Source organism: Rhynchophorus ferrugineus, unplaced genomic scaffold (assembly GCF_030347505.1).
Source record: "Rhynchophorus ferrugineus isolate W39M unplaced genomic scaffold, kcgeb_rfMv2 rfM3, whole genome shotgun sequence".
Taxonomy (NCBI): Eukaryota; Metazoa; Arthropoda; class Insecta; order Coleoptera; family Curculionidae; genus Rhynchophorus; species Rhynchophorus ferrugineus.
Genome location: NW_027472582.1, coordinates 49,993,293 through 50,009,521, shown reverse-complemented (window position 1 = coordinate 50,009,521; position 16,229 = coordinate 49,993,293). Strand labels below are relative to the sequence as shown.

The 16,229-nt window shown below is 30.4% G+C and overlaps 4 protein-coding genes across 8 annotated transcripts; 3 read left to right on the top strand and 1 right to left on the bottom strand.

Annotated features, from left to right (window-relative positions):
• Positions 1–22: 22 nt before the first annotated feature.
• Positions 23–8,189, top strand: LOC143193220 (uncharacterized). 5 transcript variants are annotated; one of them, XM_076399286.1, is made up of 9 exons: positions 23–796; positions 985–1,210; positions 2,874–3,040; positions 3,097–3,209; positions 3,261–3,415; positions 3,475–3,721; positions 3,779–4,111; positions 4,175–4,278; positions 6,579–8,189. In XM_076399286.1, the coding sequence occupies exons 2-9, from the start codon at positions 1,034–1,036 to the stop codon at positions 7,338–7,340; spliced, it is 2,058 nt and encodes a 685-aa protein (XP_076255401.1). In that variant the 5' UTR covers positions 23–796; positions 985–1,033; the 3' UTR covers positions 7,341–8,189. The 5 variants fall into 5 exon arrangements, with proteins under 5 accessions (XP_076255401.1, XP_076255404.1, XP_076255403.1 ...); XM_076399289.1 differs by having other exon boundaries at positions 29–796; positions 3,270–3,415; XM_076399288.1 differs by having other exon boundaries at positions 420–544.
• A 538-nt stretch (positions 8,190–8,727) lies between these two features.
• akirin lies at positions 8,728–11,288 on the top strand. Its single transcript, XM_076399308.1, has 4 exons — positions 8,728–9,219; positions 9,523–9,680; positions 9,736–9,898; positions 10,047–11,288. Exons 1-4 carry the CDS (start codon positions 9,003–9,005, stop codon positions 10,055–10,057), a joined length of 549 nt encoding a protein of 182 aa, XP_076255423.1. The 5' UTR covers positions 8,728–9,002; the 3' UTR covers positions 10,058–11,288.
• Positions 11,289–11,837: 549 nt separating this feature from the next.
• On the bottom strand, positions 11,838–13,961 carry LOC143193223 (MSL complex subunit 3). Its single transcript, XM_076399299.1, has 9 exons — positions 13,784–13,961; positions 13,662–13,730; positions 13,504–13,613; positions 13,200–13,446; positions 12,980–13,143; positions 12,766–12,921; positions 12,498–12,707; positions 12,220–12,444; positions 11,838–12,159 (listed from the first exon to the last, which is right to left on the bottom strand). The coding sequence occupies exons 1-9, from the start codon at positions 13,883–13,885 to the stop codon at positions 12,102–12,104; spliced, it is 1,341 nt and encodes a 446-aa protein (XP_076255414.1). The 5' UTR covers positions 13,886–13,961; the 3' UTR covers positions 11,838–12,101.
• Positions 13,962–14,120: 159 nt separating this feature from the next.
• Positions 14,121–15,364, top strand: rtp (MORN repeat-containing protein retinophilin). Its single transcript, XM_076399309.1, has 4 exons — positions 14,121–14,242; positions 14,312–14,498; positions 15,015–15,124; positions 15,180–15,364. The coding sequence occupies exons 1-4, from the start codon at positions 14,227–14,229 to the stop codon at positions 15,335–15,337; spliced, it is 471 nt and encodes a 156-aa protein (XP_076255424.1). The 5' UTR covers positions 14,121–14,226; the 3' UTR covers positions 15,338–15,364.
• Positions 15,365–16,229: the final 865 nt, after the last annotated feature.

Here is a 16,229-nt window from a genome sequence, read left to right as displayed (position 1 = left end):
TACTAAATCTGACAAGAGCGCCGAAACCACACGTGATCGTCTGTGCTTATAATTATTAAAGTTGTACTAAACCTAGTACAATGCTGAATCTCGTATGAAATATTTTAGAAATCAAAATTTATATTTTACTGATAAAAGGGCATTAACTCTTTTAACTAACTAATAATGTTTTGTCTTATTTAAACAGATAACATAATTCAATATATTATTTGTACATTTACATCTACTCATTTATGATTGGAATATCTTCTTAGCTAATAACCCAATAAAATCATAATTAAAACTTAGTGCTAAAGATAATATGAAAATCAAAATAAAATACGTTCATTTTTTTTATTAACACAGTGTTTATTTTTAGCTTTAAAATAATTACTATACATTCTTTAAAATTCACTACGTCACAAACACATGCAACAATCACTAAAATAGTGCGCAAAAGAAACTAATAAAGAATGCCAACGACAAGGACAGTATGATGTTTTGTTGGTGTTGTCTTTCGTTCCGTCAGATATTGATTGGGGGCTGCGGGGAGTGTTTCGTAGACGTTAGTATTTGCGTAAATGTAATTAAATTGTTTTTATCACAGGAGATATGATAAATAACTAGGAACATTTAATACTATTAGGTATTCTGAATACGTGTTTGACTACATTTGTTGTTAGTAGTTGTTTATATACAGCTGTAATAGAGTTGAAATATTATTTAACCTAGGATTGTGTGTATTCTCGCATTCAATTGTGTTTTTTTTTATTTTGGCCCTTGCCATCGTGTATTTTGATTTATAGTGTATGATAACGTAAGTTAATTATTCGAATAAGTTGTTTTTATTGAAAATGCGATTGTTTTCTTGACTTTTAAAGCCACTTTAATTGTTCGTGTATACTGATGTTTTACTATTGACATGCATATTATATTCTTCATTTTAACTGAATAGATATTTAAATTGCATGAAACCTTATATTCAAAATGAGTTTTTTATTTCAGATTTGTTTATCAATATGAATAGGTAATCTTAAAATTTACAAGAGAAATTATGGGCGGTTCAGTGAGTCAGGTTTTTCAATCTGGCAGTGCACTATTGTCTAATGGTCATGGACATCGAGTTTCAGATTCTACTAGGCAAAATGTTCAGACTATTTTTGATTCACTTACAGCCAACCCTAAGATTGGTGTTCAGAGATTGGAAGGATTACTATTACAAATACCAAAGGTATGAAAGAGTTATTTTGAAAGCAAATATGTATTGCATGTATATACTGATGTTCCCTTTCCATTTTCAATTAAGGTACATCAAGGTCAGATTAGAATTGAAAACATTCATTCCTAAGAGGTACACTAATGGTATTTTTATGTTATACTTTAAAATATTATTTTAAAGCTAATTTCATAGTTAATATATTTTTTAACTTGTCTATATATAAAATCAAGAAAAGTTAATATGTTTCTTTCACTTATTCTATATGAAATGTTTATTAACTTCATGATCATATTAAGATAATGATATTTTGTGAAATGCTATTGAACAAAAATACTATTATTTAAGTTAAAAAACTGTTTTATTTAACAGAAAAAAGAGGCTACTTGTTGACGATATAAAACACACCAACCCTTCTCACTCATTCACCATTCAGATAGTTTTAGAAAGAAATTGTCAGATAGATTTACATAACACTTCCCTCCTAAACAAACGGCCACAGGGATGTAGGTGGTCATTATTCTGGCTGGACAGCTTATAGTTATAAAAATTGTTTTTGAGCATCGATTGTGCCTTGATATGGCAGTTTGTCTTTGAAGATCTTCCAAGTGGCACTGTTTCTAGCTAAATTTCTATGGTGCCCCTCTATGGAATGGTTAAAGTTTTGGTGACTCCATATTTCAATAGTCTACGACTGAGAATCTGAGCTACCGCAACATGTCTGGTGGCCATTCACAGTGAATTGCAAGCTTTTGTCCAAATTCCAGTAGGCTATGTTAATTCACAGCAATTTCAGTCAGGCTTTACACCTTTAACTGTGGAGCACGTGCCATAAATTCACGGGCTAGGGGTGTTTTTCAAAGCATGAATGTTTCTTACTCGGAATAGTTTATGACTGAGGGTCTTTGAGCATGTTCAATCCACCGTTTGTAACCTTACAGCTTCAGCTACGATACTTCTGCTCGAACTCCACTAGTTAGATATACCAAGAAACGCTTTGTGTAACAGTGAAACGATTGTCAATCCAAGGTCAATCTATATTATTTTCTTGATAATTAATTTGATTCCGGTTAATTGAATGAATTCAAAAGGGTGTTATATTTTGTGAACGGGTGTTAAACAAAAAAAAACTTTTATTTAACTTAAAAAACTGACACTAAAGGTCTATTAGAAAACAGACCAACCCATCTCACTCGTTCACCATTGAGGTAGTTTTCGAAACAGATGGCCAGGCAGTCGGTGCCGAATTACATTAATATATATAGGAATATTTGTATTACATTTAAAAAAAGTAGAAGTTTCAATTTTATTATACAAATTTAAATTAATAGTTATATATTCTAAATTAATAACTGTATAAGGGTCTTTTAGCTTGAATATTCTCACATATTCGTGTTTTTAATTTATACTTTATTATGAGAACGAATTTTTATGTATTTATTTTTTACGTTTAAAATTAACTCAATAATAAATATTTTTAATTGAATACGATAAAATGTGCACAGGATAATTCGAGTTAAACAAATTATCCACCATTTTCATTTCTTACTAATTGATTATAAAACGTGTAAATAATTGTTACCTCATCCTTTATGGTCCTAGCATATTGAATATAATTTTTTTATTGCATATTTTAATTCAACAAATTGTAGTTAACTTGTTAAATTATTATTTTTAGAATGAAAATATACTGACTATTCACGACGAGACTGGATACAACTTATTACAAAAATGTGTTGGCGCTAACAATGTAGAACTAGTTAGATGGTTATTAACTCGTCATAATGCGGCTGATGTTAACAGATTTCCTTGCAGTTTACCGTTGCATATAGCTTGTTTAAAAGGGTAATCTGAACCAAACATGTAAATAAACATGTTTAATTTTTTTTTTGTTATTATAGTCATGATGAATGTTTGGAATTACTTCTGAAACATGGTGCCAAGACTGATGTGGAAGCTAGAATGTGCTGGCCAGGACCTCACAGTAGCAATTGTGAAGAAAGGGGAAAATATGGTAAGTATATTTTCTAACTCATTTGAATTATATAATGGGTATATTTTTAAGCCCCTTCAGCGCAACAAGAAGAAGCCTGTATAGATAGAGATAGTAGGGACATACGACCTCCTGGGAAACTACAATCTGCAATTTATTATGCTTTAGATGGAGATCAAGTCCATATATTAACCATGCTTCTATCACTTCGAATTGATGATCCATGGGTGAGAATTTTTAAATAATATTCTAACATTTTCATCAATAATAATGTACTTTTATGTAGAATGTATTATTCAGAACAAAAAAGCCACTGTTACTTCACGCAGCTTGCGAAAGGAAAGCATGGGAATGTACAAGACATCTTGTAGCAAGCAGAACTGGAAATAATGAACTTAACATGCTCAAAGATGAATATTACCCAATTCATTACGCGGCATCAAACGAACTGAAATTTTTAGATTTACTCATAACAGCTGGTGCCAGTAGTACCGTAAGGACAACTACACAACAAATGACTTTGTTGCATGTTGGTATGTTTAAGTTTTATATTCTGTGTCTATAATTTCAAATGTATTTTGCACTTATAGTTCTCTTGGTCGCACATAAGTCTGCCGAAGATACAATAGCCACCATACGTCTTTTATTGGATCGCGGATGTAAAGAACTTATAAATACTCCCGATAGTTTAGGTAACACACCTCTACACGCACTGATAGTCCGATATGCACTAGAGGAAGCTCAGTATGGTTATGATAAATGGAATAAGTGGGATATTCTACATTTGGTACGGTATCTTATTCAGTCAGGTGCAAGACCGTCTATAAATCATCCTGGTAATTCGGCGGTCGCTTGTGTACTAAGGCACGTTAGAGATTGGGATGTTTGTTATGAGCTGTTGAATATGCTACTTCATGAAGGGGGTTAGTTATCTGTCATACTTATTATACATAATTAAATATATTAATAACGCTTATAATATGTAGGTGATCCGAACGAAGTTGGACGTGATGGATCTGCACCATTAATGGTTTGTCTTGTACCCCTAATAAATAAGGATCCTCTACATCACTTTACTCATAACATGAAGGTAAGAAATACTGATATTCTACAAGAATTTCTTAACACTTTTCACTGCATGCTTCACTTCACATTGTTATGTTTATAATAATGTTTTTCTAAATTGCTACCTAAATTTCAAGCCTTTTTTGAATCCAGCTTTACACCATTAAGAATGTTTTGCAGAGACCGAAACAAATGGTAGTTAACCTCCGGGTTATGCAGAAAAAAATTGCGTCGTCAATTTTTGCAAAGTCACTAAAGATGGCACTCTCTCGAAAGAGATACCATTTCTCTCAGGGAATATAGGGAATCCCTAGAACTGCAGGGAATAACGTTCAAAGGATAAACTTAATCTGCAAAAATATCAAGCAAATCCCAAAGGTAGCACTGAGAGATGAGATTGGGTCCTTTGTTTTCGTTTCGTTTTTTCGAAAAAGTTTCGAAAAAGAGATGCAGAAAAAAACAATACGTCAAAACACAACAGCTATGGGTCAAAGATCGGTCTTTAGTGATCATAGTCTAGGATTATCATAAAAGAAGATAATGCCTTCCCTTCAGACCGATTTTTTAATAACCTCATATTTTCACATATTTTAATCTACAGTAGAAAGTAGAATTAATGGCTTGGCCAGGGTCTGATCAACAGTCATGGTCACGGTCATGGTGAACAGTTCTTTTCCCATTCTACCAAACATTTACATCAACCGTTTGTGAAGCTTCTCAGAGTCTCGACAATGATCTCTTTCGACATTATTATCATATTCATGTCATTTCATCGCCATTATTCATTCTGTTTATTGAATATTTAACGGTTAATATATAGGAAACCCAAATATCAAGCTCTTTTGATATCCAGATTTATATAAGTGATTCAAACTGTTTATGGTCCAACATGAACCGTAATAATTCCGTAGCGATGTTGCAAGATGAAATATGTCGGTCTACTTCTATTTTCAACGATTGGCTTGTCAGGGCGAGCTTTACCTTTAAAATTGAAATTTTGGAACACAATCGAACGAACTAATTTTGACACTGGCATCACTTACGCACTCCTCACAATAAACACCACACAATTTTTCATGAACTTTTCTCTCTTTTCGGAAGTAAAAAATCAAAATACGATGAAAATTACTTTTTGGGATCTCCATTTTGTGCAATAACTTTTAACCGAGTAAATGAATGGCACTACCTATATATCCAAAATGTTCTAAGGCTTGTATGGCTTCATTGAATAGACGTTACAGACTTGCTACTTTAAAGTCGTCTCTGATGAAAAAGCGAAATTATTTTTATATCATGGATTATTAGAAGATAATGTTTTAATTTATTTAATCCGATAAATTCCACTTTTAAATCAGAATTGCGATTTTGCCTTATCTTAAGTTAGCTCTCTCTTGAGATCCATTACCTTCCAGAACTTTTTGATGTTTATACACGATAATAATAAAAAATAAGTTAGTTAATAGATATGCAATGCAATAATGTAATGGGCTTTGCAATAATTGATGTCAGTATCACAAGTGTATATAGAAATATATAAGATGGATTCAAGCTTAGGCCCAACGTTGCAGTTATATGCAGAAACATATATACTATATAATACATAAACATGGCTATAAACCAAATTAAAGAAACACGTGTACGTATTTTTCGCAAATAGACAGCGACTCCAACAAAGGAACTAAAGAATTACTTGTTTCAGAAGTTTAGTTGTCTAGTACGAATTCTGTCTAACCAGGAATTTAGCATAAACGAGATATACTTTCCAGCTTTATGGAATAAAGTTGTTTTTTTCATATTTATATGAGTATTCATTTAAGGCTGATAATATCAATCTCGATTTCGGCCTATCGATATAGATGGAAATCCTAGTGGGGAAAGATCAACGGAAATCTATATTTGATTGTCAAATTATTTATTCAGATCACTTTTCAAAAGTTAAAACACGAAAAAACAGCTAATTAGATAAGGTGGGCAAATATTTTCTTTATATAAATAAAGGAGTTTTGATGCTATCAAAGTCGATTAACATTATATTATATTATGTATATAATAATAACTTGGCGGAAAAAGTTTGCACAAAATATATATTATATGACTGGGTCTATTTCTAAACGTGTGCTTCGACCCAGGCATTGAGTCTACCGATTGGTAAGTTAACACTTTAAGACCATCATAGAAGACGTCAGGTCTTACCCAGTCTGGTTACTGGTATAACTGGGATGGATATCGGGATTAGAACTCGTCTTGTCTTATAACCTGCCACGGTATTCTTATATAATTGACATATGTATGAAACATGTTTAATAACTATATTATTTGTTTCAGGTGTGTTATTTGAACTGTATAAGACTGTTGCTGAAGGAAGGCGCAAATCCAAATTGCAGTTATCGTGCTAATTTAACACCCCTACACGTTTTAGTATTCACGGTGTCAGAGAACATCACTCTTAACGATGACGTACAAAAACAGTTAAATTTTGAATTCATTAAGAATCTATTAATTCTATTATTGACTTATGGACTGGATCCAAATGTTCGAGTTAGTACGCGTACCCAACACATCCTGCAGTCCTGTATGGACATGATTCAAAATGTGCGAGATTGTATAGATATCCAATATGTGTATGATCTAACTCTGACACTAATTCAGTATGGTGCCAATCCAGATCTATTGCTCAACATGTCGGAAGCAATTAAGAACCACTCACTACACTCCCAGAGTATCTGGAAAACAAAAAACTATATTCTCTATTATTACATTATGTTAATATCAAGAAAGGAGAATCTTATGATGGATCCAAACATGCTGTTTTCAAAAATAATAAGGCTGTTTTATTATGTCATGCAGCACAAACCTTTGTTTGATTGCCTGAAGATATTGCATACACAACAGTTGAGTTTGGTGCCTGGGAAATTAACTGAACCATTAACAGGTATTATTAGAGATTTGTACAAGAGACCAAGATCACTAAAACAAATGTGTCGTGTCAGAATTCACGTTTGTTTGGACAGACGGCCCGGATTGTATATAAACAAATTGAATTTGCCAAATCAGTTAAAAGACTATTTGCTAAGCTTTGATCCATAAATTTGCATCACACTATTAACAAGTATCAGCATTTTTATCACTGTAGAAAGTTAGATTCAGTATTGTAGCAGGATAAAATGTCCAAGGCTAATGAAATGAAAATACTGTTTTCAAATTTGAATTACTTTAGTAGTTAAAAACAAAAATTGTTTTTCATGGCTTTTGCTTATTATGGAATCCTGTTAAAGATTTATTATTATTATTTATGATGAATTTTCTCTCAGTTTGAATATTTAAGTTTATAATTTTAATTTGAATATATAAGGAACATTAAATCTTATAATGTATAAGTAAAGAAATAAAAAACTAAAAATCAATTAATCTAATCAAATATCTCCTAGTAAATCAGTGTAACTATCAATAAATAAAATTGTATATGTATATAGGCCAGAAGCAGATATCTATTTTGAGATTCATAAGATTTCACTAAAATTGGACATTTTATTTGCTACATACATTAAATTCAAATAGTCATTGTTATAAAAGTGTTAAATGTTATAACATGAAAAACCTTATTCAAGGACATTTTTGAATAGTACTTACCTTCAAACCAGTAATAAAACTCTTTGTATTATTCAAATATGTTTCAAATTGATATACATATATAAAATATTGAGATGCCATATACAGGGTGTACAATATTACAGTGCTGTAAATCTCTTATTTGTAAATATATATAAAAGTGATAATTACTATAAAAATAACTCTTGGGTTTTCTAATTTTCTGAAGCACTAATATTATTGATCTGATGTTATCCTGTTATTAAATTTTTCATATGGATTTGATCAAATTTTGTTAATGAACGAATTTTAAAGTTAAATTGTTTTAATAAAAAAAAGTCAATTGTATTGTTTTTAATTTTTTGTCCCCTGTTGAACATGACTTTAGTCTACAAAATCTACTCTAAACATCGATGTCAAACTATTTAGGAATTTTTTCATTCTAGCAGGGATCTATTATGAATATAATTTGGTATAGGTATAACGAAATAATATCACTATATATATTATAGTCATGCTTTGAGAATTTAATTATAATTAAATTATATAGCACAGATTTCAGCTTTGTAAGCTTGGAGGTTAGGTACATTTAAAAAGAACATTAAAATCTTTGCAAATAGAATATTTAACTTAATAATTATAACATAAAATTATATTTTTAATCAAAAATGTTTATATTATCAATAATCAAAGTAATACAAAATGTCCACTGGTTGGTAATTGCATAAAAATAACCATATATACCCCAATACACCCATATATTCTGAGACACCCACTCTGCTCCGGTAACCTATAAATCATCGGGAGTATTCGGCTATTTCCGCTTCTTTTTTAATCGACCCGCCACCTTACTACCAATAGAAATCACCAAAAAGCCCTAGAAGGCACATGCGCAGGACTAATTTAATACCTCGACGATCCTCAAATCCATTCCCAAAATGTCAGTTTTGTTTTGTCAGTTCTCTTATTTCCTTTCGCCATATTGGAGTTTGTAGAGTAACATAGTGCATAGATTTTATTTAAAATTGTTTAAAAAGACTTAAAGTTGTATGTTATTTACATTATTATCAACGTTTATAAACAACTAACGTGTTTCGTGTTGTCCCTGAAAACAAGTGAAGTTCCTTAGTTTGTTTTTAACCGTTGGTGACCCTACTAAAAATGGCGTGTGCAACTTTGAAGAGAACGCTAGAATGGGACTCCGTTCTGGGGGGTGGAAGACCGGCAAAACGAAGAAGGTGTGCCCCATTTTGCTCCAGTCCAACACAACGAGAAAAATTAGGAGATAGATCTAATACAACTAGCCCTTCTAGCAGCCCCATGTGCAATTCTCAAAAATCTGTTTTCCCAGATGTCCTTAGCAAAAAATTAACCCCAGGTAAGTAGCTTTCACAATATTTATTCGTAAAAAGAAATTTTATTAGAGCAATCATTAATTGATTTACGTTAATTTTTATTACTGAATAATTAATATTTTGTTTGTTTATATTTTGTTGACATTTTATCTGTCATCAGCTGATCTAAGACATTAGTGCATATATATGTATGCTATTTCACATACCATTATTTTAGACATTTATTGAAAGAAATATAAATATGGGACAAAGAAAATTTAAATTACTTAATTAATTTTTTAGAGGTTTTTGTGTATGATGATAGAAATGAAATTATTTCATTTCAGAATACATGGCTGAAAATATTAAGGCTGAGCTGAAAAGGTTACATAGACGTAAACAGCTACAATATAGTATGATGGAGAATTCGGATTGTAGTGGTAATGAAACATCAGGAGATGTATCTCCATCTAGATCAGAAAAACCTTTATTTACATTTAAACAGGTGAGGATTTTTTATAGTGATTGTAGCTACTTATTAATACTGGTTTATTATATAGGTTGGAATGATATGTGAAAGGATGCTTAGAGAACGAGAATCTGAAATCAGAGAAGAATATGATAATGTATTAACCACAAAACTTGCAGAACAATACGATGCTTTTGTTAAATTCACATATGATCAAATTCAGAAAAACTACAGTAGCCAAACTACCCCAAGTTGTAAGTATTTTTGATATAATACATATAATTAGTAAGTGATAGGACCTTTAAATTTTATAATCTTAACATGTTAGTATTAATAAGTTGATCTCTTTTAGGGGTTATGGTTCTATATATATATTTAATATATGCATTAACTTTTTTTCAGATTTGTCATAAAATGTAACAATCAGAACAGAGTAGCGCTATACTCTTCGTTATATATATATATATATATATTTATGAATATATATATACAGTCATTTATACATATAGAACATTCTATGGTTGAAACCGTTTGCATTTGAAGATGCCTTAGAACATAATTTTTGAACGCTGGCGATTGTATATATCCCACTATCCTTATTTGTAACTTCTTAGGAATTGACATATAATATATTTGTTATTTCTTGTACATATGGTTTCCTTTTATATATGGCGCTACAAAAGTTTAGGTGTAATATTCTTTCAATGTGAAATCTTGCTGGGATGCAATTCGTACTTTTTTTACACATATGCATATATTTTCGATACCAGTAACGCGTAAAATACAAGGGCTGACAAAAAGTACTTGATGTATAGGATAAATCTGAAAACTTTGTGCCTGATGGTCTATTAATACATAAAACGAGTAGTTTCCTATATTTGGAGTACTTGTTGACACCTGTTGTATATTTTCTGTAATTGTTTATTGATAAGGTGTTATTTAGTTTGTTCACATTTTATTGAACAAAAATGACTATTTTAAGAGGTAATTTAAAAAAGAAAGATAGATAAGTACTTTTATATTAATAGTTATGATATTGTACCTTTTTCTTTTTTTTTTGGAAATTGAACTTTATTAATTTCCTTGTATTTTTTGTTTTATTAATACAGTCAAATAAGATCATAACTAGAAGTGGCTGGCCCGAATACCGTTCTTGGAATCTGGCTTTAATGTTGTTAATTTTTGAAACAATTAATTGTTAAACGTGACAAACATAACGAACATTTACCGATCATTACAGTGAATTAGAATATAGAAGTTTATGTGGAAGAAAATTGCTATTTTTTCTTTTGTTGAACTCTAATTGTAGTATTTTAGATTAGTCCTTAGAGAATTTATCTTTTTTTGATTTATAATTTTTAAGGTCATTTTCATGTTTATTGCAATAATTTGAGTGGCTCAAATTTAAATTATTGTAATAATACTGTGCTTTTATTTTCTACATTTATTTATTTAATTTAAATATAATTATGACAATTCTCAAAAATATTAAAGATAGCAAACAAGAAGTTATCACAGATTTAGTTACAGAAATAAACCCTTAGCTGAATTGTTGATAATTTATTGTAAATACATTCGGAGCGTTATTATTTTATAATGTAAAATTAAGTTTCTTAGTTAATAAAGAAGGGCTATTGATTTTAAGACTTATTATTTTTCTTATATTCTATTCCCAGTACACGGCCTGAATACATGTAATACAAAATTATCTTCGGGTTCAGATGGCTATGATAAATTTACGATGACATTAACGACATTTCTCAGTTGTGAAAAATGAAAAAACTACGCAAACGAAAATCGAAAAATATTGCCTCAGAGAAAGGTAACTCCAACAGTTATCCGAAAATAGATGTGAATCCGCTCATAAAGCATGAAATTATGCAACTATTTGGATACGGAAAGGAAAAACAAGAATATCCAATATGGAATAACTTCGAAGAACCTGAAGGTTTTCAAAAAGCAATTCAGTTGCTTGGCTATTATATGGATATATATGTAGATCGTTTCTTTTGAATTTCCTTTGTAAATATTTTGAAAATATATAAAAAGTATAAGTAAAATAAGTTTGTGTTGTATTTCAACTCGCATAAAACCACCAGTATTTATATCTACATAATTATTGGCAATGGGAGCTAGAGATTGATACATATTGCAACTAATTTAATGCTTTTTGCAGTTAAAATAATGCAACAATAAGAATATATGTTTATTAGTTCAGTATCTTATATTTACACAAAATTATGTTTAGCTTATATGTTAACAGTCTTATTTATTTCTTAGATCAACTCTAACAGTTAAAAACAAATTTAATTGTCATTTTAAGCTCAACCAGTTGGGAGTGATCTGTGTTACCTTAATACCAATCAACTTATCTAATTTATAATCAATAAAGTATAGCTTTATACTGTGTATGTACCAACATTTAAGTTTTGACTTAAGATAGTTTCTTTTACATTTTCAATTACAATCCTCATAGTGTTTCTCTCCATACCATTCTTTGTGTTCATTTAAGAAACTGAAACATAAAAATCAAATAATTAATAACTTGTTGAAAAATATAAAATATATTTCTTACTCAATAATTGAATCAACATATCTCAAAATAATCTTCATTTTTGATTCAGGTATAGTTGAAGCTGAAAATAATTCAGGTAACTTGACAAATAGTCTGGTGAAATGGATTGCTCCATACACCAAGCATGGGGGAGGTGGTTGCTGGCTATATACATAGTCTGGTAACAAACGCCATGCAAGTGCTTTAGTCAATGGTCCATTGATGTCAGAATTACTACTACCAACACTAAAAGTAAAAAAATTAAAGGAATTATTTTTAAAATAATGTAATTTCTATACCTAGAACCTGCTTTTGAACTACTACTCCCATTAGTCTCTTCAGTGACAGAATTTCCATTTGTCTGAGCCTCATTTTTGTTATTGGATCTTAAAGTTCTCCTCCTGGCATTAACTGTTGATTGCCCAGCACCATTGTGGTTCAGATGGTGGTTATTTTGATGATTATTGGAATTATGCTCAATATTATTGGAGTTTGATTCAGTTTTTACTCTGAAATATATTATTTGGTTATATCAAAATTTAGTTATAATATAAAAAATTCACTTACTCTAATTTAGCATCTAACGATCCTGGGGATTGCATCACTGCTGTAGCGGTCACATAAGGAATTGGATCTCTTTCTGCTTCATATAGAAGCAAATCATTTACAGTAAAATCAAAATATATCCTTAAGCCATCCATTACCTCTCTGCAAATCGTTAAGCTAAAATTATAGATTAAATTTACTTAATGCACACAGAATCTTTTGTAGTTACTCATACTTTCTTTGAATATCCTCTGTCTTGGGCTTTGTATCTTTATAAAAATGATTTCTATAGCGTGAGTTTGATTTTTCTGTAAGACCACATATTTGGTTTGTGGCATAATGTTTATAATATGATTCTAATATAGATACAACATTTGGTTCAGCTGGCAATTTTACACGCTATAATGTCCATTGATATTAAAATCATAATTCTAATAAACATCATTTAATATTACCTTATTTTTTTCATTAATTAAACAATGATCTTCCTCCAGAATTACCCTGAGTTCAGGAATAATTTCAATTTCAATACTTTCTTCATCCATTGATGAATTATCATCAGAACTTGTGGTCATATCAGCATTATCATCTGTATCTATTTGTGTAGGGCTTCCAGAACTACCTTCTTCAGATGATCCTGCTGTTCGGTCTCCACTTTTTTGGTTGTGTTTCTTTCTCTCCTTACGGTACAAGTAAGCTCCTCTGAAATTATAAATAGATTAAAATCAAAGCAATACACACCACAACCTTTTAGATTACAATTGTAACTGGGCTTTTTCAGCTAAATCGCGTTGCAGTTGCCTATTTTCTGCTGTATCTTTTAAAACATACTCTTCCTTGACACATCTATCCCAAGAAGAATTCCAGCCCTAAAGTTAAAAGAGACAGTACAAACACCATCAAATCATAAAAAATACCTGAAAATGAATCAAATATTCGACCGCTTTTTTGCCACCTTGGTCCTTGCGAATAACAATGTTTAAAACCTGTAAAAATATAGTTTTCAAATTCTACACCATATATAAATTTATATTTTAACCTTAGAATCGTATAATACTTTGGCTTTGGTAGGATCCGGTTCGTAACACAATACTCGTTCTCCAACAAAAAATTTAAGCTTAATTCCTCTGGTTGAAACCATTTCAGATGGCTACTAAAACGTAAACAAAATACTTTGTTTCTTAAGAAGCCATAGGAACCTGCAGAACACAGAACTTCAAAACAATATATCGTTAGATAACCAATAATACAGACTCTACAGTGTTCAGAAATTAATTTCAGAAAAATAAAAATACAAGTCAAGTATCATATTAATGATTAAAACGTTTATTACTGTAAACGATTTATATATATATATATATATATATATATATATATATATATATATATATATATATACTTCAGCAAATTTTAGTTTAATCTTTTTAAATTAATGTAATTAGATTATACTAACTTAATTTGTACATCTTCGAGATTCATAAAATGAATACGATATCAAGTAAGTATTGTTTAAATAAATTTTTTAAATTTAATAGCATTATTAGGTATATTAATGATATATTTTCAGTAACAATAGCTGCTAATGGTGGCTATCGTTTTACTAACGGTACAACGTATGTGGGTTCATGGAGCAATGGGGGTAAAATGCATGGAGAGGGTCATTTATTATTTCCAGATGGAACAAGATATGATGGATATTTCCAAAATGGTTTATTTAATGGCTTGGGTGTTTTAAGTTTTGTAGATGGCTCAAGGTAAAGTTTTGTATGATACATATATCCCATAAGTTACATTATACTTAAGATAAGCAATTATTTTGATATTTACAAAAAAATTTTATGGAAGTTATAAAGATAAATAAATAATATATTCAGTACATAAATATTTATTAACAATAAATAAAAATATTTACAAATTTATATACGCAATACTTATAAAAAAAACTCTTAATTATGCATTATTCTGATTCTACTACTAATTGAATTTTTGTTTATATATAGTTATAATTCATATAATAATTTTAGATCGACATATGTAATTTCATTTTCTTTGATAATTTTCTCAGAGATTATTTACAAATTACCTACTTTATATATTTGTACTTGCAATCCACTGCTATTAATTTAAAATTGTAACGTTATATTGAAATTTAATTAGACACAGGCTCCTAATTTGAAAACTACGTTTTTGTAAGAGTAAAATATAGAGATTAATTCAATTTGAATGAAATAAAATGTTAATCTTGTACTACATTAAAATATATTATTCAGATATGAAGGAGAATTTTATCAGGGATGGTTTCATGGTTATGGAATGTTTTGGAGATCCGATTGTACCCGTCATGAAGGTGAATTCAGGGGTGGGAAAGTATACGGGTTTGGTAAGGTATTTTCGCAGTAGTAGTTACATTTTATATCATTCTCAAGTACTCGTAGGAGTAACAACATATCCAGATAATACAAGCGGCTTTCCTAGAAACGAAGGATTTTTCCAGGAATGCCATCTTAAAAGACGGCAGAACTGTGAAGAAGTTATACAAAAGGCCCAGAAACTAGCCTTTATGGCTAGGTACAAGTTTGTAACTAAACCATGAGATAAATTAAATAAAACGTAGTCAAGATTTATTTGTATTTGATGAACACCAGGTTCTGCATCATAATCCTTAACATTTTTAGTAAAACAGTCAATGCACGTCATCAACACCGTCGAACGTATTGCCAAATTCAGTTTATAAAAACGTAAAATCTCGTTCAAACTCGGAGCATTTTTCTTTCTCGTTTTAGTAATTGGTATTACTCTAGTTAAAAAGCGGCAGAAGGAATCTGATGCGTCCGAACCTGTGTTGGTAATGATCGACACCGTTGTCATGTGTTAATGAAAAAATAATAAATCAACTCGAACCTATAAACAATTGTGGTTGTTTAACCAACTGTAGTTTAAATCCTTCGAAGAATATGCATTAGATGTACCATAATGTTAAAATAAATTATATTTTATAGCGTTATTTTTGTTTCATGTTGTATTTAAATTAGTCTTTTGTTGTCAGAATCAAAATCAATCAATTTGATTAACGCATTAAACGTAAAAACGTTGCATCATAAAGTTTGATAACATGCATAGGCTGTTTTCTTGGAAGGACTGTATATTACCTATATATAGTTCTAATAAAGTTAAGTTTGAGTATCTCCTGTACCTTCGCCCACCAGTTTGCTTTTGAAGATCTTCGCAATTGCACTGTTTGTAAATTTCCACGGTATGACGGAATGGCTTTCCAAGTTTCGGTGTATCGAAATTCTAATAGTCTATAACAAAGAAACTGAGTTTCTGTCCAAATTCCTGTAGACTGTGTTTATTCATAAAAATTTTAGTCCGGCTTTGGTGGCCTTACACCCTGAATTGTGATGCGTGTGCCGGAAATCCACTAGGGACTAGTGGTGTTTTTCAAAGCTCGAATGTTTCTTCGAGCACCTTCAATTCACTTTTTG

Coding starts and splice junctions, on each gene's coding strand:
- LOC143193220 (XM_076399286.1), top strand. CDS start 1,034: ATGGGCGGTTCAGTGAGTCAGGTTTTTCAATCTGGCAGTGCACTATTG. Junction 3,041..3,096: donor CATATAGCTTGTTTAAAAGG/GTAATCTGAACC, acceptor TTGTTATTATAG/TCATGATGAATGTTTGGAAT. Junction 3,210..3,260: donor TGAAGAAAGGGGAAAATATG/GTAAGTATATTT, acceptor TATATTTTTAAG/CCCCTTCAGCGCAACAAGAA.
- akirin (XM_076399308.1), top strand. CDS start 9,003: ATGGCGTGTGCAACTTTGAAGAGAACGCTAGAATGGGACTCCGTTCTG. Junction 9,220..9,522: donor TAGCAAAAAATTAACCCCAG/GTAAGTAGCTTT, acceptor ATTTCATTTCAG/AATACATGGCTGAAAATATT. Junction 9,681..9,735: donor CTTTATTTACATTTAAACAG/GTGAGGATTTTT, acceptor TTTATTATATAG/GTTGGAATGATATGTGAAAG.
- LOC143193223 (XM_076399299.1), bottom strand. CDS start 13,885: ATGGTTTCAACCAGAGGAATTAAGCTTAAATTTTTTGTTGGAGAACGA. Junction 13,731..13,783: donor AAGTATTATACGATTCTAAG/GTTAAAATATAA, acceptor ATATTTTTACAG/GTTTTAAACATTGTTATTCG. Junction 12,160..12,219: donor TATGTTGATTCAATTATTGA/GTAAGAAATATA, acceptor TTTATGTTTCAG/TTTCTTAAATGAACACAAAG.
- rtp (XM_076399309.1), top strand. Junction 14,499..15,014: donor AGTTTTGTAGATGGCTCAAG/GTAAAGTTTTGT, acceptor TATATTATTCAG/ATATGAAGGAGAATTTTATC. Junction 15,125..15,179: donor TGGGAAAGTATACGGGTTTG/GTAAGGTATTTT, acceptor AAGTACTCGTAG/GAGTAACAACATATCCAGAT.